Below are 24,088 nucleotides of genomic sequence, written 5' to 3' on the forward strand. Positions count from 1 at the left end.
ACATGCAAATTCCAAAACACGTACAAATTCCAAAACACTTGCAAACTCAAAAACACATGCAAATTCCAAAACACAACGGAAGTGCTCCAGGACGCTAGGGGCAGTGTTGAGCTTTTGTTACCTAGTAACTACACAAGCCAGGAAGTACCAATGACCGGATTTGGGGTTTGCAGCCTTAAAGGCCGCATTTTAAGGCCGATTACGTCACAGCGACAAGAGAAGGCTTTCCCAATTCAAAGGCTGCTCGAAATGCGGCCCTCAAATGCGTCCATAATTTCCCTGAATTTTAAGGATGGGTCGGTGTAGCCTTCATGGCCCAACATATCCCAGACTTCATAGTGCGGTGGTGGTGTGGATAATTTTGCCGAAAAAAAACGGTGGAAGCGGAGCGGAGGAAGTGTAAACTTTCAGAAGTAAGTACTGAATATTATGTCACTTATTTATGCGCAAATATTTTTTTAATGAAGAACATTAAACCATTATTGTTGGCCACATGTCGGGAAAATTATGTGACATTAGTCATGTCTGTACTTTCAGAATTAACTTGGTTTTGAAGCCTTTACTTTAAAAAAAAATATATAGTCGACCTTAATCTTACAGAGATTGTGATGATTTTGTGGATAATTAAAGTCAGTCATATATCCACAAACACAACAAGCTGAAAGTCAGTGATGCTGCTCGGTTTGCAGTCCTGAATATCACAGCACAAGGAAGATTCACTGCACTGTTAATGTTAGCTATGTTATATTGCTGCCTCTGTTCGGTGGTGTCGAGCCAAACGGACTTTAACGTGTGTTTGAACGAGCTGACGGTTCACTCGTTAAGCTGAAAGAAAGATGCTTTAATCACAGGAGTCACACATGTGTGTCCACTGTACCATCTGGGAACTCCTCTTGTTTCGTAATAACACAAACACTAAATCCTCCTTCTTTTGTGCTGTTTTGTAGCAGTGTATACACCTGAGACTTTAACCTGTCTGTCTGTCCTGCACTCTCTCTCTGTTTCTTTCTCTCTGATTGTGTAATAAAAATATGAACATGTGTTTATAAGTCACACTTGTGTTTGAATCCTGCAGCTTATCACACATTTGATTTCCATGTGTGACAACTGCAAGTGTCCAGAGTGAGGACAGACTGAGGGACCCACTGCTGCACATCATCTGTGAGGCTTTGCACCCCTGATGATCCACCAGGACAAACTCAACAGTGTGTGAGGAAGAGGAGGAGGAAGAGCCAGCAGCAGCTGACAGATGGAGAGAATAGACAGACTGTTCCCTGTTTGTGAAGGACTGCTAGAAAAGTTTAAAATAACTAATTGTCTGTCCTGAATCAGTCTTATTAGGTAATGTTCAAATAATTTTATCATTCCAGTGTTTTCAGTGTGGGAGAAAGTACTCAGGGCCTTCAAGTTACACACTATGAAAGGCAGCAACAAGTGTAATATTCAGAAACCTAAAGTATGTATCAGCAGCCGAATGGAGCTAAAAACAAATGTTTGTTTCAGTTCTATGAAGCTTTGAGTATTTTGGATCAGTAGCACTGCTGTGTTTGTTGCATCATATTGCTGTAATTGTTTATATGCTTTATATATTCTGAGGTAAGTTGATCTATAGTGTTACATCATATTCTGTAAGGATGTTATGTGTTTGTAGACTTTCTGCCCAGTTTGACCCATTTAGCAGAAGCCAGCCTGTTTAAGGCTCTGATATCTATTCTGTATGACTTAAAGCAGTTATGACATGGTCTGATTTTCTCACCCAATAAAGGAATATTTCATATATCAGTCTACTCTTCATTTTATCAGAAACAGTTATCACAGCTTGTACATTTTCTTTTAATAAATATATGTAAGCAATGAGCCAAATTTAGTAATGCCAACATACTGAAGGAACAACATTTGTCTCTTATATATGATATACCTATATATGCACTGTCAAAGATACTTGTCTTTGAGTGAAGATTTAAGGTGATAAGACATATAAATAACTGCAACTTGAATCTGTACTGAAGCTCAGTATTTGACACAGAGTTCATGTTCACTGCTGTAATAGCTAATAATGATTAATATAATAACTAGAATATTGGCCATATTATATTTACATTACCAAAGTGATATGACTTTAGTCTCATGAACAACATCAGCTAATTCTTATTTACTAATTAATCTTGAAATGACTGTTCAGTACAGAAATGAAGCCCAAAAATCATGTTTTACTGTCCTGTGGTCTCAGCCTCAGATACTTATCAAATCACACAAAGCTCATGTAGAAACAAACAAACAAATGAACAAAATATGTTCTCCCTCATTTCTGTCAAACCAAGTTGTATGACACGTTTCCAGCGGTTAGTATCACGGTTGCTAGGCAACCTGGGAAGCGCGACGGAGACCGTCCCATACAGACAAACTTGCCGTTTATTTTGCAAATCGAGCTCAACACTGCCCCTAGCGTCCTGGAGCACTTCCGTTGTGTTTTGGAATTTGCATGTGTTTTTGATTTTGCAAGTGTTTTGGAGTTTGTACGTGTTTTGGAGTTTGTACGTGTTTTGGAGTTTGCAAGTGTTTTGGAGTTTGTACGTGTTTTGGAGTTTGTACGTGTTTTGGAGTTTGTACGTGTTTTGGAATTTGCATGTGTTTTTTAGTTTGCAAGTGTTTTGGATTTTGTACGTGTTTTGGAATTTGCATGTGTTTTTTAGTTTGCAAGTGTTTTGGATTTTGCAAGTGTTTTGGAATTTGTACGTGTTTTGGAATTTGCATGTGTTTTTTAGTTTGCAAGTGTTTTGGGTTTTGCAAGTGTTTTGGAGTTTGTACGTGTTTTGGGTTTTGCAAGTGTTTTGGATTTTGCAAGTGTTTTGGAGTTTGTACGTGTTTTGGAGTTTGCATGTGTTCTTTAGTTTGCAAGTGTTTTGGAGTTTGCATGTGTTTTGGAATTTGCATGTGTTTTGGAGTTTGTACGTGCTTTGTCTCTAGGGGCCACCGTAGGGGATTTGTTAGACCGAGCACAGAGATCTGACCAAATGAATCCGGTATGGCAATCTCTACACAATTCTCCCCAATCTGATCCTTTATATTGTCATAACTCTCCAAACCCACTTCTGTTACAAATTATACTCAGGCTGAACTTTGGACTACTTTCATCTCGACCTCAAGCACAGAAAGCAATCAAATGCCAAAACTGCAACATTCACTGTTAATTAATAAAAGCATATGCCCCCTGCTCAGAATAACAACACCTCCTAACACTTAAGACAAACTGGAGGTGAATGGGAATGTGCAGACATTTGCAGAGATAAAGGAACAATGACAAGGGAATAGCGGGACTGTCCCGGCTTCGCTGCTTTGTTTTAAAGGTCACAATACCACAGTGTATCTAAGCAACAGAAGTACGCACACAAGGCCGTTGAAGGATGTTTATGGAGTGATGCCATCTGTTCATTTAAACTCACACCAACTTGGGAATCATCAAGAATTCCATAAACTTCAAGACATTTTAACTCACTGTTTAGGGCTTTACTCTAAACTGGTCATCATTCCAAATGTCTGCCAAATGGCTTTAAGAATGCGCGCTACATCAAACGGGTAGAGTGAGTGGAGGTTCTTTTAACATGAACACATTGAAACAAGATGTTTCCACTCCTCACATGCTTATCAGACGCATATTGTTTTATATGCCCTGTCTGGGCTGATATCAAACACACTGAGAGCCCTGCCCTGTCCACAGGCTTGGTGGGAGGAAGTGATACATCCTTTAGGCATTTCCACTCTGCTATCAGCTTCTAGCACTCTGTGTGAGCCAAAGACAAGCCAGAGATGCAGATTTCAGAGAAAATACGTTGTTTCTTTAAGCCTGGTGCAATCAATGACAATCCGGCTCTTTTTAAGGCCGTGTAGGCTGAAAAAAAAGTCTCACCAGCTTCTGCATGAACTGCTCATATGGACAAGTCAAGAGAAGGCAAAATGATTTCTAATACAATTAAAATGGGTCCAGATTTCTTAAAACTCCACAGTGAATATAAAGTGGATAAGAGTGGATAAAGAAAATCGTTTTTTATGAGCACCATCTGTTCTCTCTACTCTGCCTTCTCTGGTCTCCATTTATCTTCAGGTCTTCTGATTTGATTTTTCAGTGTTTTCTCATTCTTCTTATATCTTTAATATAAAAAACCTGACTGTTCTGACCATGCAATGGTAAATTTCAGCTTTTCTTAGAATGATTTCAACACAGATTTACAAATAAGAATTGCCTTATTACACTGGTGAGGGCTCACAGTAAAAATAGCCAAATTTTTAAAAAATGATGTCAGCACATGTGCCAGTAATCCCCGTGAACCAACAGCTCGGTTTCCTGACTCGGCCCCTGTATGATGTCATTGAGAACGGATATTCCTAACATGACCATTTTAGGCTGCGAGCACAGAAACCCCACCCATCTGCTGTTCAAACCTTTTGTTTGCTAGGTGCAGCCAGTCAGCGAAAAGTTGGATTACAGGGAGGGGCAGGCTCAAAGATAGAGCTAAAATCAGTGGATGAAATGACTGTCTTAGCACACGAAAAGAAATATTATATTGAAAAGTTCCATTTCAATGTTTTACACGACTGACACGGCTCTTGCTTTCCTCAAAACAAAATTTTCTGTCTCTTCTGTCTCTATTGACTGCTTCCGATGACAGGCCTCTAAGCGTCCTTTAGAGAAACCTGTGGGTGACCCTACATTCATGCTTTCCCACATGTGATGATGTACCCTGATCAGTCAGAAATAAAGTATGTATATTTAGCCTTCCTGTGTTTCAGGCACACATACTTCAAATGCCAGCCAGCATATTCTGCTTTGCATAACAACTCCCCCCCTTGGCACAAAAATAACTCTTCCTGTGTGCTCCCTCCTGTAGCGCTCAGAGCTATCCCTGCACAAACATGGCACCTAAGGAAGCTTAAGCTGATAAAGCCCAGTAAATAAATCAGAATTCTTCACATTCTGTAACACGGCCGTAAGCTCGGGGTTAACACACTAACGCTACGTCAGCAAATGAGCAGAGTAAAGTCCTTAACCCACAATTTCTCTGTCATAATCCCTTTTTGTGTGCACTGCTACCACTTCAATTGGCATGTTGGTTACAAAAAGCATATTCTTAAGCTGAGAATGAGATGATACCAGTCATCATACAGCCAGGCAAAGAAGACAACTCTTTAAGTCCTGTCGATATTTTGGCAGTTGGGCAGCTGAAAGGGGAAAGCAGAAGACTACTACACACCTCAAGGCACAATTTGCACATTCAACATCCTACACTGAGGTATATCTTTTCTTACTACACTCACAGAAATCTGTGGTTAGAGGTCTCCAAGTCACAATAAAATCTTACTTCTGATCTACTTACTAGCGAGCATAAAAATCACAAAACTCCTTGTAGACTTTCACATCACTCTTCCGCCTCTGTGATTTGGACACGGGGACCTCATCCTCCGCTCCATCTCCTCCACCGCCCTGAAGCCTCTGATGGTAGCCGTTCATCTCGCTGTGAGGACTGTGGTGTACAGCTTCATCCTCAGGTATCGATGGAGGCATTCCACGTCCGTTCATATCCATGCTTATCTGAATTAACAGCAATAGTCCGCCTACCGCTGGCTCAAGAGAAATGCTATTAAAAGTCCTTACACTCCAGTAAAAATGCTTTGGGATGCTTCAGTGTTCGTTTCCAGCAGCAGGAATGCAGTAGGCAGGGAGAGCCGTAATCCACATAGCAAGAAGGAGAGCAAAACACCAATCACACTACACTGGGAGTAGTCTCTCTCTCTCTCTCTCTCTCTCTCACACACACACACACCCTCTCTCATGGACATACTCCCCCCCTTTCTCTCACTCCCCCATCAACTCTCAGCACACACACACACTTTTCCAAACTCGCTGTCTATTCTTGGGCAGGTTGCTGAAATTGAAAGGCCCACCCTGACGCCTGTCCAGGCAGAGGTCACTGTGTCAGATCGCACTTACACACACACACACACACAGCATTATTTTAATTTTTGAAATCCCTAATATATAAACTGTCTTCGCCTGATATCTCCTCATGCTATCAATCTCTGTGTGTGTGTTTGTGTTAAACAGCTGGAGCTCTCAGCTTTCTGGGAGATCTAACAATGTGGCTCCAACTGAGGATTGCGCAAAGCGGGAATGTCAGACAGCGACGCAAAGAGCCTAAAAGAGTCCAGTACAAACCAGGAACAGAGAGAATAACAGTGTAACAGATTACTGTTTATTCCATCTCATGTAAGAAATCATTGGATAAACACAGTTGTGAAAGAAACCAAGCAGCAGTGTGTTCGGCAAGCCTGCAGGGGCCAGACTTGAATGCGTAATCAGCCTCCTGATACGAGGTAAGTAGCTAACACATGCAGGAAAAAACAGAAGTGGCTTTAATTGCACGCATTTTCCTTTGTTATTATTATTATTATTATTTTTACACACAAACATCCCTGTTTCTTCCCTTTCCAGCTGTTGTGTTGTTGTGCAAAGCAGGAAATTCACACACAAGAAAAAAAAAAGTTTGGTATCATGTCAAAGTCTGTATCAATGCAAGCTGCCTCGCTGAGTCAGAATCCCTGAACACTTTCATATTCACCAGCTCCAAAAACACCGTTTATGAACTGCTTTTGTTCTTTAAAAGTCTCCGCAGGATTCAAACTTGAATTCAACTGAGAAAATAGTAAGAATCTTCTCCAATATCAGTCTGAAACATCAGAAGCTGTCTAGGGCTACAATTATAAATTTGTTAATCATCTTTCTACCCTATATTGGTCCAAGCCAAGGGCATTCCTTTAAAGCCACAATTCTCTTTGATAGCTCTTTATGTGGCTACACTAAGCTGGCATCTCAAATTAATGACCACTTCCCAAACCATCAAAACAACACCAGGCTATATCCGCAAATACGCTCCAGTGAGGCAAACATGTTTGACTCTCCACACTGGAGAGCAGCCAGTGTGTTAATCCAGCAAAGTAAGGGATGGCTGATGATTGCTTAAACCTGTAAAGCGTCAGCACCACGATGTTCAAGTCCCATGTGTCATTGTGCGTCCAGCTGAAACATGTCGGAGTCCTTCAGTATAAGTCTTACTACATGACTCCATTCTACAAATAGACACCCAGTGGAGCCTCGACTCCAAACTAGGTGCTGGCAGCTGCTGTTTTGTGTCTGTGTATGTGTGCGAGAGAATTTGTATACATGATAGAGGCCAACTCTGTCTTCGGAGTGGAGGAAGGCTACATAACTTCACATTCAAAGTCTATTACCCACATTTTTTTCTTGCTTGTTTTTAAAAGCATCATAGCTGTAGATTTTTTTTTCATGCCTCTTCTCGATACCAACGCATAAGCTTGCGACTAGCTGACTGGTGCTCTTGCTAGGCAACACCAGAGATACTAACTGGTGTAAAGACATTGTTCATATTTTATTAAAATACAATAGTAGTTTTACAGTGACTGAAAGATGTTACGAAACCACTGGCAACCGGAGAAGATGCCTATCTGTGATAGGAAGATGCAAACGAGTGAGAAAGTAAGCAAAGTAAACTCAGGAGGTAGAGACTCGGGGGGTAATCAAAAGGTTGCCAGTACGCAGATGCCTTAAACCTGCATTCTTTCTTTCTAGGAATGGGAGACTCCTCTGGTTGCAAAAATCAACTGATTGTATCAAAGTGTACAGGCTTTGATTTATAACCTGAGGCAATGAGTTTCTTGTGAGTTCATGGTCTCAGTTGCTAGTTTTAAGCTTGCTGAATAATATGTGGTGTTTAATCTGTAACTTTCTTGATTCAGGTAAAGAAAAGAGGGGTAAAGTACTGATAAGTGGCTCCTACTCATATTTACCCCACATGTGTCATGCCTGCTTTCCAAACATCAATATGGTGAAAAAGCTCAAGGCTTCACAACAGGACTATACTAACCCTTGGATGACATCTTGGTAGGTATGTCTGAACAATCTGGTTGTCATCAAAAGACAAAGTCTGGATTCATACATAGATGACATAATCAGCCAGACATATCACCGGGCACTATTTAAAGCCTCGAGAGCTTTTTCAGAAAAGAGCATTGTCTGTCATAATGTCACGTGGTCTGTGCGGCGAATCTTAGCCACTTGGAATCAGTATTGAGTGACCGGGGCACAATGGACGCAGGGTGGGTGCTGAACAGGAAGCTTTCCTCCTGATTACAGTCACAGCACAGTGTTCCACCCTCAAAAATGAAAGACTTGAACAAACAATTATTCAAGTTCTCTGGTGCCCACACTGACCATAGTTGTCTTTACAAGTTGGTTATTTTCTAACCATAGTGTCAATTTGAAAATATTGAATGTGCCAATATTGAAACTGGAAAATTCAATTGTTATAACTTTTCTTCTCTAGATATTATTTAAAGGCCAAACAAGTGACTTCACCCCAGAGCAGAGTTTGTCATTACTCAAAATGACTGTTTAGACATGTGAGGAGATGAAACCGCTCAAACTGTGCCTCTCGTTTTTGTTGATCATTCTAGACACACCTAAACTAGAAAATGTGAAAAAAAACTCCTTCACATAGGACTTTCTGTCTTAGATTCCTGAAGCATCCAAGACACAATACTGACAGAGTTTTGTTGCTTTTTACAACTCAGATTGGACAGTAAGTGTATAGTCTGATCCCAGCACTCAGCCAAAGAGCTTCTCAATACTAGTGAAAGAGAAAGAGAGAGATAATGTGAGTGTTGATATGAACGTCAACCTGAGCTTAAAACTGGCTACAGCAACTGTCAGCAGTTGGATAAATGTCTCTGGTGTGTTCCTTTAGCAGGACAGGATTTTTAGGCTTCATTCACTCCTTGTTAAATCTGACGTAATAGTGTCAAGCACTACTGAGGATTAAAAAAAGATACTCTAATACAGGGATCAGTGTAGCTGGTCTTCCAGCAGTTATAATCAGGTAAATAATCAAGGCATCTATGAAAGAGAATTGCTGTTTCTTTAATATTAAACACAAAAATGGTGAGCACTGTGTTTTAATTTAAGAATTGAACAAAGATTTTAAAAATCTATTCAAAAAGTAAAGACAAGATGGAAAAAACAACCTTTAACCACATTATGAGTATCGATGTTGCATAGTTTGCCCACCAGAGGGCACTCCACAACATCCCTAATGGAAACAGAGTGGATAGAGCAGAGTCAGAGTTGTCTGCGTAAACAAGTAATCTGAGACTTTTTTTCCTGACAAGTTCCCAGTTGGCAACATGTGTTTGGAACAAACACAAAAAACTGTTTTTGTGTTTGTTACGTTTAAACACGTAAATAAATAACTAAATAAAACAAATGCTAAGGCAATGTGTTTGTGCTTTGTGTATCTGAAAGAAAAAAATATTTCGTAGATATGTTATTGGTTGATCATATTAGATTTTTAACTGAACAAATATCCGTGTCAGCATCGGCTGCATAACATAAAGTGAATAATTATATAATCTAGTTTTAAGCTAACATTAGCAACAGCTTTCACTTAAATTAAGGGTCAATGAGTGTGGTACAGTGTCAACATCATCATGCCAGGGCGAAAGCACCGAAAAAGTAGTTTTGCAGTGTTCTGAATTATGTCATCTATATATTGTTTTGTGGTTTGAATTGTTTGCCACAAAAAAATCATGTACTTTATCTTAATCCTCAACCAAAATCAGAACATGGGACACTCGGGATAGTGTGTCCAGCATTAGCTTGAAAGAGTGCTATAAATGACCAGTGCTAATAAAAGTCTGGAGAGGGGGAATCACTGGAGGGTTCACAGGTCAGGTTCCAATTAAATGACCTGGGCTTGTCTCCAACTGTGGAGCATGTTTAGACATTAGACAGAAAAAGGATAACAGATTTTTTCTTTATGATTTCTGTGTGCAATATTTGAGACCTTTTCCTTTCTTTTTTTCTTTTTTTTTTTTTTACAAAAGGAACATTAGATGTGCTGAACCAACATTTGATCCCTTTATAGACTCTATCACTGTCCGAGCCCTTGGCACTCATGATAAGCATCCATTGATTACAAAGGAGCTGATGTTTAGATGTGCACTTTTTTGACTAGCTTATCCTAAAAACACAAATACAGGTCCTCTATTTTTCAAATGAGCAAATAAACACGGCAGAGCTTCAGCAGAGTTCGGGAGCATACACCGATCAGGCATAACATTATGAAGATCTGCTTAATATTGTGTTGGTCCCCCTTTTGCTGCCAAAAGAACTCTGACCTGGAGTTCACGAGACCCCTGAAGGTGTGCCATGGTATCTAGCACCAAGATTTTAACAGCACTGATCAGTGACGTAGGGCCTTCATAGATCTGACTTGTTTGACCTACACAGTCAACAAATACTTGATTGGATTGAGATCTGGAGACTTTGGAGGCTAAGTCAACAACCTCAAACTCATTGTTGTGCTCCTCAAACCATTCCTGAAACATTTCTGCTTTGTAGTAGGGCGTGTCACCCTGTTGAAAGAGGCTATAGCCATCAGGGAGTACTCCAACGGGTCGGATCCACTATTGGATTTGTAGCATTGCTTAGGTTTGTGGTACATGTCAAACTAACATCCAGATAGATGGCAGGACCCATGTTTTCTCAGCAGAACATTGTCCACACTGCCTTCTTCCTACAGGGCATCCAATTCTATTCTATTTGGTTTTTAAACTTAAGATGGAACCAAACCAGTTTTGTTGTTTTTATGTATATATAATAACAAAGCAGGTCATTTATTCATACAATATAATACAGAACATTTATGTTTAAATGTATATTACTCTAGGCTTAATTGGCCTCTTTCTGCAGGCTCGCTTTAAAACTGGAATCAGCAGCAGTTCTGATTCCTCTCAGCTGATGCAACACAAGGAGTCTCAGACCAAAGAAACTAATCTAACACACCACCTGTAACATACTCGCAGTGTCAACAGCAGCCATGGAAACACAGACCTGACGTCTCTTTGAGCAAAACCTTTGGCACCAAGTCAAGTGTACACACACCAGCACAAGCATAGAAGTGCACACAAACATGTAAAACTGAGTGATTCGATGAGTGTGCAAACATAATTCATGACTAACATTTCCTTTGTTTTGGGCGTTTTGTCCTGAAGGCCACTTTGACCTCCACTATCAAATGTTCAATCCCATTTAACTGCCCAGGACAGGAAAAACACAAAGCATAACAGCAACATGTCACATGCTCTTTGTTATTAGTGCAGAGTTACTAGCAAGTTGCAATCTTCATCTTCGTTTAAAGATTATTTAACATCACCCCATCCCCAATAAATATGAATCAACTGATCATTACATGTAACGAATAAATAATTTTTACATAGTTATGGATGTTTTTTTGGTTTGGAAAATGTAAATGTAATCTAATCTTTGAAATTGCGGTGTTTGTTTTCTTTGTCAACATTGCAACTGCTCCACCTAATTCTGATGACGACAAGTGGAAGTGTGTAGGCGGATCTAACTGCAGGGCCGGAGGTAAGGGGTGGCCATGGCCACTGACAACAGAGATTAAAATGTGGCCACCCCTGTAGCCAAACCACACAACCAATAGTGAAGTAAGAGGTTATGCACACAATCATAAAACTCAAATTAGACTACTATTTACTGTTCTTCAAGCAGAACCTTTTTTGTGATATTAACTATTATTCCCTCACACGGATAGTCAACAGTACATGAATTGTCATAGGATTTATACCTATATAAAAAAATGATTAGGCAATCAAATAAAAACTGTTTCCACCCAAACCTTTAATCAGTTTGATAAGTGTTTCCTTCTTTGTGTTTTTAATGATTCATTTTGCTCTTCTGATTTGCTTGTTAAGGTTCACTATTATCAGCTTTACTTACAGCATCTGCTTCATTTCGGTTCTGCTGAAAATTTATCGGACATGTCTGGCACCAAAAATAGCCTAATAACCTGCCACTGTTAAATCCTGTAGCACTGTTTCTTTGGTTATATTTCTCTCTGAAATATAAATATTATCTCTTTCCCCCTTGGACGCCTGCTAGGAATAGCCCATGTTCCTCTTACTTGAACTGTGCAGTTTGTGTCATATTTCAAGCCTGCTTCTAGAGGAATATGACTGATGCATGAGCTGTGCGTAAGCTTAGAAGGATGCCACGCTGAGGATGTGAACAAATGGGTGAAAAATTTGTCTGACAGACAACTCATCCAAGCAGAGAAAAACATCCTTGCTAAAGGGTTGAACTTTGCTGTGACGCCGAGACAAATCCTGCTAGTGGAACTGATCACAGCCACAGAAACAGCGATTCAAAACAACAACATTGCAGACGTGGAAGAAGAGCAACTACGGACAAAGGTTTCGGCCTGTCTCAGCAACGCAAAGCCCCCAGCATCCAACATCAACATGGAGGAGAGGGAGGCACTCACATCACTTAGTAATGACAACAACATTATCATCCTTCTGGCAGTCAAGGGTGACAAAAATGCTAATGAGCCCCTGAAACGACAACCAGTCTTCATTCCACCTGTTTCAGTAATAAAGGCAGAAAAATTGGTGTGCCATGGGTTCCCCAGGTTCACCCATTGTGGCCAACTTGTACATGGAAGAAGTGGAAAAGAGGACTTTGTTATCCTACCCTGGAACACCACCAACTCATTAGTTCAGATATGTGGAGGACACCTGGGTGAAAATCAAATCTCAGGACATACCACAGTTCACTGATTACATTAACTTGGTGGACTAACACATCAAATTCGCCAGGGAGTATATGAAAAGTCGCAGGTTACCCTTCTTAGCCTGTGAGATTTCCATCAGTAATGGGGGACATTTAAAAGCTAATGTGTACTATAAACCAATGCATGCGAACCAGTATTTAATGTTTGAATCACAAACTGGGTGTCATCAGGTCGCTACAACACAGAGCAAACACCATCTCCACAGACAGAGCGGCCAGGGAAGCAGAAAAACATCACATAAACAGGGCCCTGGGTAAATGTAGTCATCCCTGCTGGATATTTGTTAAAGATGGGAAGGCACCTAAAGAAAGCTCCAGCCGATGCCGGAGAGAAGGACAACCGCTGCCTAAGTGAAAACCCTTAGTGATCCTTTCTGTGTCAGGAGTATCGGAACAGTTGAGTTGCGTCTCACATGACAGAGTGGATCAGAAATACAAGAGTAAATAAATGCCCACTGTCTTTCTCACCTCCGTTTTCTGACTTCTATAGTTTAAAGCAGTCTTATCATTTATTGATGCTGCCTAAATGTAATTCTAGATAAATACAAACACTGCACAGTCACAACTGTCACAGGGATATTTAATTAATTTGTTATTTTTATGCACTATATTCATATAAGCTGTCTGTGACACTGCATTTGAATACCTGTTAAACACAGCGGCCCTGCTGAGTCCGATGTTATTGCCTCACCAAAGGTTTGATTTTAATTTAGTTGTTTAAATGTTAATTGCTCCGCCTGCTCCTCAAACCCTTTTTCAGGGTTACAGGGCGAGAACGGAGCTTTTTTTTTTTTTGGTTTGGCTCAACACACCTCTGAAGAGAGCCCTCTTTCTGTCCGCATTCCTGACATTTTTGCATGCCACATACGACTCAGCATCTCACACACACTCGCAGAAACACACATCAGAGGAGAGCGACAGCGCAAGAGACAGAGAGAGATGCGTCTGACAAAAAGAAACCAACAGACATCCAAAACTGATGTTATCATATTATAAAAACCAATATTACAAAACTCTGTACATGTACACATCTGTTGCTGCTGCTGCTCACATAACTCACAGGAATTCAACCATCAACCACAATACTTACTGTTCAAACACCACAGAAAATATCACCTTATCCATCCACGCTAATACGCAACACATCGGTAAGTAGTTTTCTTCAAAGAGCCTGTAGTAAAGATAAGTATCTGTAGTATACCACACACCACATTTGCTATTTCATGTGAGACTGCAAGTCAGTGCTGATGATAAGGAAGCTGATAAGTTTGACAACACTTGGACCCCACACTAAAAATCAATGTTTGTGAACTGAGATTAAACCCTAAAAGAAACATCGAACAAAGACTTCAAAAACAGATTTGAAGAAGTTAATCGTTTGTTATCTCGCCGAACACTTCTGTAAGCACACTGCAGTACTTGACATGACCTTTGAAGAACCCGCACACTTTTAATGGTTTTTTATTTGAAATGCTAAGTGTCATTGTTGAGCCATTAAAAACCATTTACATGTGTGAAAACCAAAGTGGGCTCAACGCCCTGTGTAGACCACACTTCCTAAAAACTGAGTGCTACAGACTGACAATCGCATTGAGATGTCGGCCAATACAACACACACAATGACACAAGAAAATTGTGTGCATAAATCGTTATTTCTCACCGTAAATGTGACAGTTTGCACCCACCTGTAGCTGTCCCAAGCCAAACTCTCGCTGACATTTCCATTGTCTGGTTTTTCCTTCCTTCGCCTGTATAAGTCTGAGTTTGACAACTCTTTCAGCCTCAAAGAGTTCATCTCCCCTTTGCCTTGCTTTCTCTCTCTCCCTCCCTCTCTTCCTTCCTTCCTACCTCTCGTCGGCTGAAAACGCTCAGTCCCCAGTACGAATTGTTGAGTCTCGTCTCACTCCAGTACTTGTCTCTCACATACACTTCCAGGGCTCAAACCCTTGAGCACACAGAGGTGTGGTTATGTGGTTACACACCTATCAAAAAAGATATGCTCCCCCTCCCCCTCCTGCAGCAGGTAGAAGGGGGGGAATGCATCACAGGAAGGAGGAGACAAAAGAAGAAGAAGAAGAGTCCTCGACCTTTCAACACTGTCAACGCAGTCTCTGTTCACCTCCTACATCTCTCTGCCTCAGCACTCTCTGTACAGCAAATAAAAGCTGGAGAAGAAAAGGCATGAAGAGCTGATAAAAAGAAGCAGATTTATTTTCTCACACTTAGAATACACTCATACAGAGTGTGAGTGCCTTCTGCATAATCCTTAAGAAGGCATTCATGTTGGAGCTTTAAAGTAAAAAAATGTCAATATTGCCAATAAGTATTTGTAGATGTCTTGTTTGTTCATAAAGAAACTTTATTATGATCGATGACAGGAATATAAAGCCAAACTTCAAACTTCTTGTACTTTGGAACGCACTAAGGACCAGCGCTGATATCTGATCACGGGTACACGGGTCGGCACGGATACTATTTTCACAGCTTTTGTAAACTGAAATTATTTCCCAGCAACAAACAACAAACTATTGAGAAAAAGCAAAATGTCACTCTATGAATAATTCATCACAGCACTATGTGGGAGCGCTTATGTGGGAAGGGCTAATCTACAGCGAACACAAACCACAACAGATATTCAGGCGCAAACCTCTCAAAACATGAAGCTGTGATGTCATCAGAGAAGGGACGGGGTTCGGTAAACAGCATTCACAGCCATCAACTGACTATATGCACGCTCTGTCAAGGAAGCTCCCTCACACAGAGCATTTCCTGAGATATAAAGTCGAAGGGTGCGCGACTTCTTGCTCTGCGTGCTTATATGTGCTAAAGTGCAGTATAGCGATCAGATGCATATTTCTTTGTCGGCCTTGAAGCCCCCTGATCCTGCTGCGCTTTGCCACAGGCGAGTCTTTTGTCCCTCACGTTACATCTTGTATAAAAAGGCAGGAAGGTTGTGTTTAGCTAAAAGAAGACTATACTGCACAGATGGCCTGTTTACCTCTGCCCTGCGCCTAAATTTAAATACTTAAATGTCTGGTCGCAGGGCACACTATTAGCAGTTACTCTTAATCACACTTAACATGTAAAAAAAACCTAATTTAAATATTTTACTGCCCACAAAACAAATATAAGGTTACGTTCTCTTATTTCATTGGAGGATTTTAAAAGGATCTATTTATGTATCTGCAGCTACTCTTGCACATGCCTACTCAGTCTGCTGGGCTTGAAGAAGGTGCTGTGTTCTGAACTAGTAGATAAGACAGAGAACCGACCAGCATTCATCTTTGTCTGGGCAGTTTTACTCATTTTATGGCTAGTTCCTAGAGTTTGTGTACTCTAAACATCTGCGGTACTCCGCTGCATGCCAGAAAGCATACCTGGCTACAACAGGAAGGTGTTTAGTTCAAACTTGCAGAGCACAACAGGTAGCTGGGTTGGATCATGGTGTCACCATACATGAACCACTTTGGAGTTCATGTGACTCATTCATTTAACTTCATCTCCTCTAAAAGTGTCCTGGTGCAGCTGGTTTGGTGTTAACATCTGCACAACGCAACCACAGGTCGAGGAGAGGTGTCAAAACACCTTTGAAACAATTATTTCATTTATTATATTATTGTTTATTAGCACATTTTGTAGAAAGTTAACAGCTCAGCTATAAAGGTGCTGGTTATAGAACAACCTACTACTTCTCATGAGTTAATTCTGATTGCTTTCTTAGGAGTTCTTTTTATTAAATAAAATGACCATTAGAGATGCAAAGGTACAGCTCAGGTTTGAAAGCTGTTTGACGGCTGACAAAAATCATGTATGTACAGACAACTACACGCAACATTTCCACCCCGCAGATTCACCTTCAACAGCCTGCCTTGACCTGTTCAGCATTCCACGTAGCCTTAACAAACACTTGCTCTCACACACACACTCATGCACAGAGTGTGAATTTCGAAATTTAATGTCAGCTTCACATCCTGGAGCAGCTGGAACAGGGTCACAGCAGCTCCGGCTGACATGTCTCAGTATGCCATAACACTCATGATGAATCCCAGACCGTTCTCTTTCTTCCCCACTCTTCACATGCTTCAGCCAGTTTCTAAAAGTTTCCTCGGAACGAATAAAAGCGTGCCAGCTGTATTTCGAAAAGAGGAAAAGTGATGTTGTGCAATGACATTTGTGCAATTTGGAATTTAAGGGGATATGTTGAGTTAAGACTGACTCATCGTCATCACCACACATACACACAAGCTGAGCAGACGTTTCCCACAAGCCCAACAAGCCTTCCACCATGAACACACTGCCACTGTGTGGCCGTTGCTGATATTACAGCTACTCTTACTGACTTCAATCCTACGCTTTTCATATTCGGTTTGTGTGACATGCACCACTGCAGGTAAGAGATGAAACCCATCACAGTGGGATTAAGAAACAGTGCTAACAGTAGCACAATGCTGCTTCTCGTTTAATTTAAGGTGTTGCATGCCAGCTCTGCGTGCCTATGTGTGGTTTACGTTCATGCCAGAAAACAAACTTCATCACAATGATGATTAATATGTTATACAACAATAAGCTGACAGTGGAATTACAGCTTTTCTCTGCAGAAAAGAGGAATGAAAGTCAGTAGAAGAAACAGAATAAATGTGTGTGAATGAGAGGGATACAGGTTGAGGGTAGATGAATTTTAATACCTGGGGTCATCCAACCAAAGCAACGGACTGCACAAGAGAGATGGAGGAGAGAGTGCAGGTAAGGAGGATTGGGTGGAGATGAGTGTCAGGGCTGATTTGTGAGAAAAGGATGGGAGCAAGAGTGAAAGAGAAGGTGTACAAGATGGCAGTGAACCCTTCTATGAAATATGAAATGATGGTTTGCAGGGCGTGGCAGTGAAAAAAAGATCAGAGGCAGAGGTAAAGATTTTCATTATGTGTAACCAGAAGGTACATCAGAGGGACAGCTCAGGTTGAGGGTTTTAGCGACATAGTGGGAGACGCAAGACTAAGATGGTTTGGACATGTGCAGTGGAAGGATGGTGGATATACTGGACAAAAGATGTTAAAGATAAAGCTGCAATACAACAGGAGGATCAAGAGGAGATTTGTGGCTGTAGTAAAGGAGGACATGCACGCATAGACGTGACAGAGGATGACAGGGTTAGGATGAGATGGAGGCAGATGATCTGCTGTGCCGACCCCAAAAAAGCAGCAGCAGAAGAAGGCAAAGACTTCAGGCCCTTAAGTATCAACTGTGCAACATTTAAGTGCCACAGCCTACCTGAGTATTGTTGCTGACCATGTCCATCCCTTTATGACCACAGTGTACTCATTTTCTGTTTCCTGTTTCCAGCCAAGCCACAAAGCCCAAACATCTCAACCTGGTTTTTTTTGGCCACCTAACAATATGTTCATTGTACTCCACAGTCACCAAATTTCAAACCAATAACGCACCTTTGAGATGTGGTGGAAGACAGGAGATTGTGCAGCTGACAAATCTGCAACAACTGTGTGATGCAATCATGTCAATATTAGGTCATTTCTGAAGGTGGTCAAATAGGTACACTATATAATGTTAAATTAAAATAATAAATTGATTCTTGCCAGGATTGACACCTGCATGAGGAAGCACAGACAACTAAAACAGACGAACACCCTGACATGTCTTTCACTTGTGCACGTAGTAAAGCCTCGCAGCTGCTAAAATCACAAAAAGTGATAATGAAATGTAAAAAAAACAAACATCTTACCAATATTTTGTCAGACTGCAGCTAGAATATTTCGGCCGTTGGTGCAAAGTCCCCTTTGCTATAACTGCAAACACTCTAACAACCGTTATCTCAGTCAACGCGGCCACATCACTTCCTGTTCACAGCTGTGTGTGTTTGTGGTCACTTGTGTCTACATGTTAGCACTGTGTGTGTGTTTGAGAGTGATGGGGGGGGGGCGTTGTTCAGGCCACTGGCTCGCAGAATGTTTGCCAGGATAAAGGCAGGGTGTGAGGAGGACAGATAAAAGGTCACATGGAAAAGGGGGAAAATGGAGGAACGAAGTGGCGCGAGGAGCCGTTGATGAAGAAGCGTTGATAATAAAGTAATTCTCACAGAGCTGCGAAATTTGGTGTTTCTCTCAGTTTTAATCAAGAGGGTAAACCACAGGCTGAGCTCATGTTATATTGTGTGTGTGTGAGGGATTCATCATAGTGATGGGTGTGCCTTCATATGTCTAACAACAGGCTGTTTCACTGTGATGAGACAAAAGAGATTGCTAAATATCTCCCTGCTGAAATAACCAAGCGCCCATTTATCTCTACCAACAATATGATTGGTTCAGTTTTTCAGTTCCCTGATTCAACTTAGATTAACTCTCTGGATACATAAATTCTTTGGAAAGATTCACTACCATTATCACAGGATACAGAGAGAGAGAAAAAAAATTTTTTCTCACATCTTCAAAAATGCATATCACATTAAAATAATAATTTTTAAAAGTCCTGATGTTCAGTACAACATATTACAAGCTAATCTTGATACAAATAATCAAGGAGGAGGAACTCAAGTCATGCACGGCGTGTAGGGAATCTTTAGCTCGCAGTCAATTGCAGCAAAAGATTCCCGGTTTGATCCCAGGAGGAAACACAGATCCCTTTGGGGATGTGTCAGGATGAGAAAAAAAACCTGCCAAATCAAACATGTGGGCTATAAACAACAAAGCAGCCAAAAGTAGCTACTTCTTCTTCTGTCTGCAGGATTAATAATAGCTACATCTGCCTCACCCGATTTAAAGGCCATCTTTTCCACACACAAACACTGAGGAACTTCTGTAATTACTGTACGATCATTACACATCCTGTTGGTCCATACTTCCCCATGCATCGGTCAGGCTCCCAGCTGACTAACAGAAGAGTTTTTCTTGCTCTGAATGAGCCTTTGAGAGGTGACTGCACATGACAGCAGGCATGAGCGGAGCATTTATTAACCCTTTACCTCTTAAAAGCCTTCTAGGAGTAACCTTTCAAGCACTCTTCTGAACTGAGCAGCTTCTGTCCAATTTCAGGCCTGCTTATAGAACAAAATGACTGAGTGTACATCAGATGTTAGTGAGAGTGGTCTCTGCCTCTGCAGATCTTCATGAGGGAAAGAGTTAAAGGCAGAAGTCTGTGCTTTTTCCTGTCAAACACTTTAATTAGTTGCAAACCAAAGGCTAAAAACATCAACAGGGTTTCATAAAAGCCGCAGACAATCCTTCAGCGTACTTACAAAGAGGAACCATAGTGCTTTAGAGCAGCACTGTGGCGTGAATGGTTTCTACCTGTAGGAAAGAACTTTGGCGCCCCCAAAAGGAAAAAAAACAACAAAACAATTGTTTTTTTTTATCAGTTTGGTTTTTTTTTTTTTTTTTGGGGGGGGGGGGGGGTGATATACATTTTTGCTCATTTATAATAATTTAAAAAAGCAACAGGAAAATGCAAAGACTTCTGTTAGATAAAATAACACAACCTCATTGCCTTTAATGTTTTAGTAGCAATTAGTCATTAGCCAAGAAAAAACTCTTGCTGTGGCGACGTTACCTTGATTAATTACTGTGACTGAGGCTAACTGCTGCATCAGTTACAAAGTCATCTTCTTTTTATTTTGACTTTATTTATCAAAAACAGCAGCCCCGACACTTTTAACACTATGTTGTTTTCTTGTCATCAGTGGGTGGCCATAGCTCAGGTAGAGCAGGTGTAGTAATCTGGAGGTTGGTGGTTTGATCCCTGTCTGCGCCAAAGCATCCTCAGGCAACATACTGAACCCCAAGCTGCTCTCCGGTGCATCCATTGAAATCAAATCAAATCACTTTTATTGTCACATCACATGTGCAGGTACTTTGGTACAGCACATGTGAGTGAAATTCTTGTGTGCGAGCTTCACAAGCAACAGAGTTGTGCAAAATACAATAATGTAAACAAGCAAAATACAAGAATGGCTACATCTGAAACTAATAAATATATGTACAATATATAATAGTATATGCATTTCTGGATGTGTATACTAAATATTTTTCTACGTGTGTGTGTGTGTGTGTGTGTGTGTGTGTGTGTGTGTGTGTGTGTGTGTGTGTGTGTGTGTGTGTGTGTGTGTGTGTGTGTACACATATTTTACAAATTAAATAGAGTAAACTAAATAGAGTAACATTCACATTGGAGTGTGAATGTTAAACAGAAAGCAATCAGGTGTAGAAAAAAATTAGTTGTACGGATGAGGCATGCTTTCAGTCCTCAAGTTGAGTAGAAAAGCTCCATTTAAGTTTTGTCAGTTTGCTGTTCTGGAGGATTCGGGTGTGTGTTAAGGCAATGCTACAATCTTACCAGGAAAGAACGTCCCAGCAAATTCACCCCAATGCCAGAATGCACAATGCTCAGACAAACTGCAACCCCCCCCTGAGCTACACTTCAGACTTTACAGGCCTCATTTAAAGAATGAATAAGTATGTGTTGTTAGGAAGGGTTTCCAGGAGAAAGCCTCCTCTCTCTGAAAAACAAACAAAACAAAATGTGGCGGCACGAACTTAGGTTTGCAACGCTGCATCTGCACAAACCACAAGATTTCTGGAAGACATGAATCCAAAGTTAAGACGTTTGACAATAATGCACAGCTCCACCTTTGGCAAAATCCAAACACCTCATACCAACTGTCGTGCATAGTGTGAAGGGAGGGGTGTGTGATCTGGCACCTGGGTCGACCAAGAACTCCTGTAAACCAAAGTATTCTAGAGTCAAATGTGAGGCCATCTGTCCAACAGCTAAAACTGGAATCCTGAGCACAGCAGCGAATCCATGACAGAATGGCCAAAAAAGAAATGAATCTTCATGCTGCAACAGTCCAGGCGTTGAAATCCTGTGGTGGGACCTTAAGTGAGCTGTGCATAAACAAATGCCCGTGAACCTCAATGAACTGAAGCAACGCCAAATTCCTCCACAATGATCTGACAGACAGATAAAGTCATACAGAGAGCAATTCATTTGACTTATTGCTGCTAAATGTGGCTCTACAAGCTACTGAAACATGGGGTGTACTTGGTTTTTTCCCATGACTATAAATACTTTTTAATGAGCAGTAAGAGGTAGGTTCTCACTGTGAGGCAACAGTGTAGACAATTAGAGAAAGCTGACTCAATAAATTACTTAATGGTGCATGGAGATTTTTCCAACAATTAATCATCAAATATATAAGAAGGAACTGTGTCGGAGGAAAAAACAAACAAACTTATGTTTCTTCTTTTAAAACCTGAATTGTTTAAATAACTCCTGCATTTCAGAGTGATTGAGCACAGTATGAATAATCGCCCACACAGTTAAATCCACCATCACACAACTTGACTGCTTCCAAACAAGGACAAGTCCACACTGGAGACCGAGACGCTGGTCTAAGCTCTGGTTGTATCAACAGAATGTGGGATCAGATAAAAAATGTAATGCAATGGGAATGCAGCAATCCTCAGGCTTTTAGAAGGGCTAGTCATCTTAGAGCTTTTAGTGCTTTATAAAAGCCATATTCATCCTAACCCATAATTAATTCTGCAGAAGCATTCATGCTGTTTGGAGAAACTACTGCTCTGAACAGCAGTCCCACAGGGACTGTTTAGCCAGGAAGTGATTTAGAAAGCAGTACTGTCCAGTTTCTTTATATGAACATTCCAGGGCAGGGTGGAGGTCACAGAGAAGAGGAACATCCTCCTCCGTTTTTTTGTTGTTGTTTTTTTTAAAAAGAAAGAAAGAAAACATCCACAAAAATATATATTGCCTTCCTTTAGAGAAAAATATTCTCAAGGTTTTGTGCTTTTGGAAAAACCCACAGGTCTGTTTTCTGTGTGAGAAGGGCATGCATCAATGACTTGCACACATGAGTACCAGGTCAACAAAAATGTATTAAATATAAACCCAAATTTTCAAATAAAAGCTTGTTAAAAATCAGGCTTGGAGATTTTCATTTGGTGCAAGGCTAAAAACTCCAGATTTTGTGGCCTAAATTCTGCACCGTCATATAAACACTACATCTTTAACAGTGCAAAACTTGGATAAAATTGAAAAATTAAAGTCGTTAAAAAAACAGTAGTGCTCTTTAGAAAATTTGTTGCAATTATTAAAAATATTCAAACATAAGGTAACATCATTTTCAAACCTCCAGACCATGTCGTTGGCCACACAGAGCAACAGACCAAACAGATTAAACAGCTATTTAAACAGAGGTTTCTTAAACCAAACCCACTTCTGATTACGTATCATTTTCCATGTGATAGCTGGACGTGTTTTACTTCTAATCATATGTTATAAAAACTACGTTACCCTTTTCCACAGTGAAAGTAACTAGGTAGGAGGCGCTAAAGAGGAGCTTAAGTTGTTCTAAAGATGCAATACAATAAATATGACTGTGTTACTAATTATCTTTACTATTACGTCTATTTTAGAGAATTGCCTCTGGAGTATATTGTGTATTTAAAAAGGTCCAACCGCCTTGGATGACTTATAAATGACTAAACTGCAGTTTTTCACTCCACAAAAGAACAGAGGATAGCGGACTGTCAACTTTTCAGACCAATTTCTCTCTTTTTAGAAAAAATAAAACTTTTTAACAAATCGCTCACCCGTTTGTCATTTCTGTAATGCCGAGCATCACTGTGCCTTCTCTCCCACCAGATGTGCGTCACCCGATCACTGTTGCAGCTGTCCAGATGTTGTGCAGTCCGGGATGTAACGTTGGTTTTCGCACAGCGGAGTAGAATGGCGAGAAGGGGCCTCGCCTCAGTCCGGCCGATCTCACTCTAGTGAATGAGCCACTTCCAGGTGGGACCTTTCAGTGTAAAACAGCAGGCTTGCAAGATTCAAACAGGACCCTAAAAGTCGGTTTAAAAAGAATAAATTCCTCCCTTTTTGCACAAACTCGAGCAACACATCATCTTACGTGGGTCTCCCACGATATCGCACGAGACTATTAACACAAATTTAGTTTCCATTTAAGCTAATGAGGAGTCAGGAAAACTGCCTTAAAATACAGTAGGAAACAATTTTCCTTTATACCTTTAACCTGTATGTGTTTGTGTGTGTTTGTACTGCATTCTGTTTGCCTCGCATTTACTATACAAAGTTTAATGCACATTAATATAAAATATACAGGAAAAAATATCAATGAATGAATGAATGAAAACATTTTTAAACATTTTTTTATTTAGTATTGGTGCTAAAATGTTTAAGAAATGTATGGAATTTAAAGATTTTATTCATGTGCCTTTTTGCAAATATATATTGACATTGGTCCCCATCCCCGACCTAAGTCAATAAATCACAATAATAACTCAAAACTGAGAAAATGACTTGGATTAATTGGGTTATTAAGAC

The 24,088-nt window shown here is 40.5% G+C and overlaps 1 protein-coding gene across 6 annotated transcripts in view; it reads right to left on the reverse strand.

Annotated features, from left to right (window-relative positions):
- The window catches only part of lims2 (LIM and senescent cell antigen-like domains 2), a 39,081-nt gene extending 15,559 nt beyond the window's left edge, over positions 1-23,522 (reverse strand). The window contains exon 1 of one of the 6 annotated variants that reach the window (XM_080903011.1): positions 23,338-23,522. In XM_080903011.1, coding sequence (XP_080759137.1) covers positions 23,338-23,366 — 29 coding nt within the window. In that variant the 5' untranslated portion in view covers positions 23,367-23,522. Of the gene's footprint in view, positions 1-5,372; positions 5,747-14,406; positions 14,653-18,458; positions 18,565-23,337 lie in introns of those variants that run through there. The other 5 variants (XM_080903012.1, XM_080903010.1, XM_080903008.1 and 2 more) reach the window with 5 other exon arrangements.
- Positions 23,523-24,088: the final 566 nt, after the last annotated feature.

Source organism: Rhamphochromis sp. 'chilingali' (genome assembly GCF_963969265.1).
Source record: "Rhamphochromis sp. 'chilingali' genome assembly, chromosome: 14".
NCBI classification, from domain to species: domain Eukaryota; kingdom Metazoa; phylum Chordata; class Actinopteri; order Cichliformes; family Cichlidae; genus Rhamphochromis; species Rhamphochromis sp. 'chilingali'.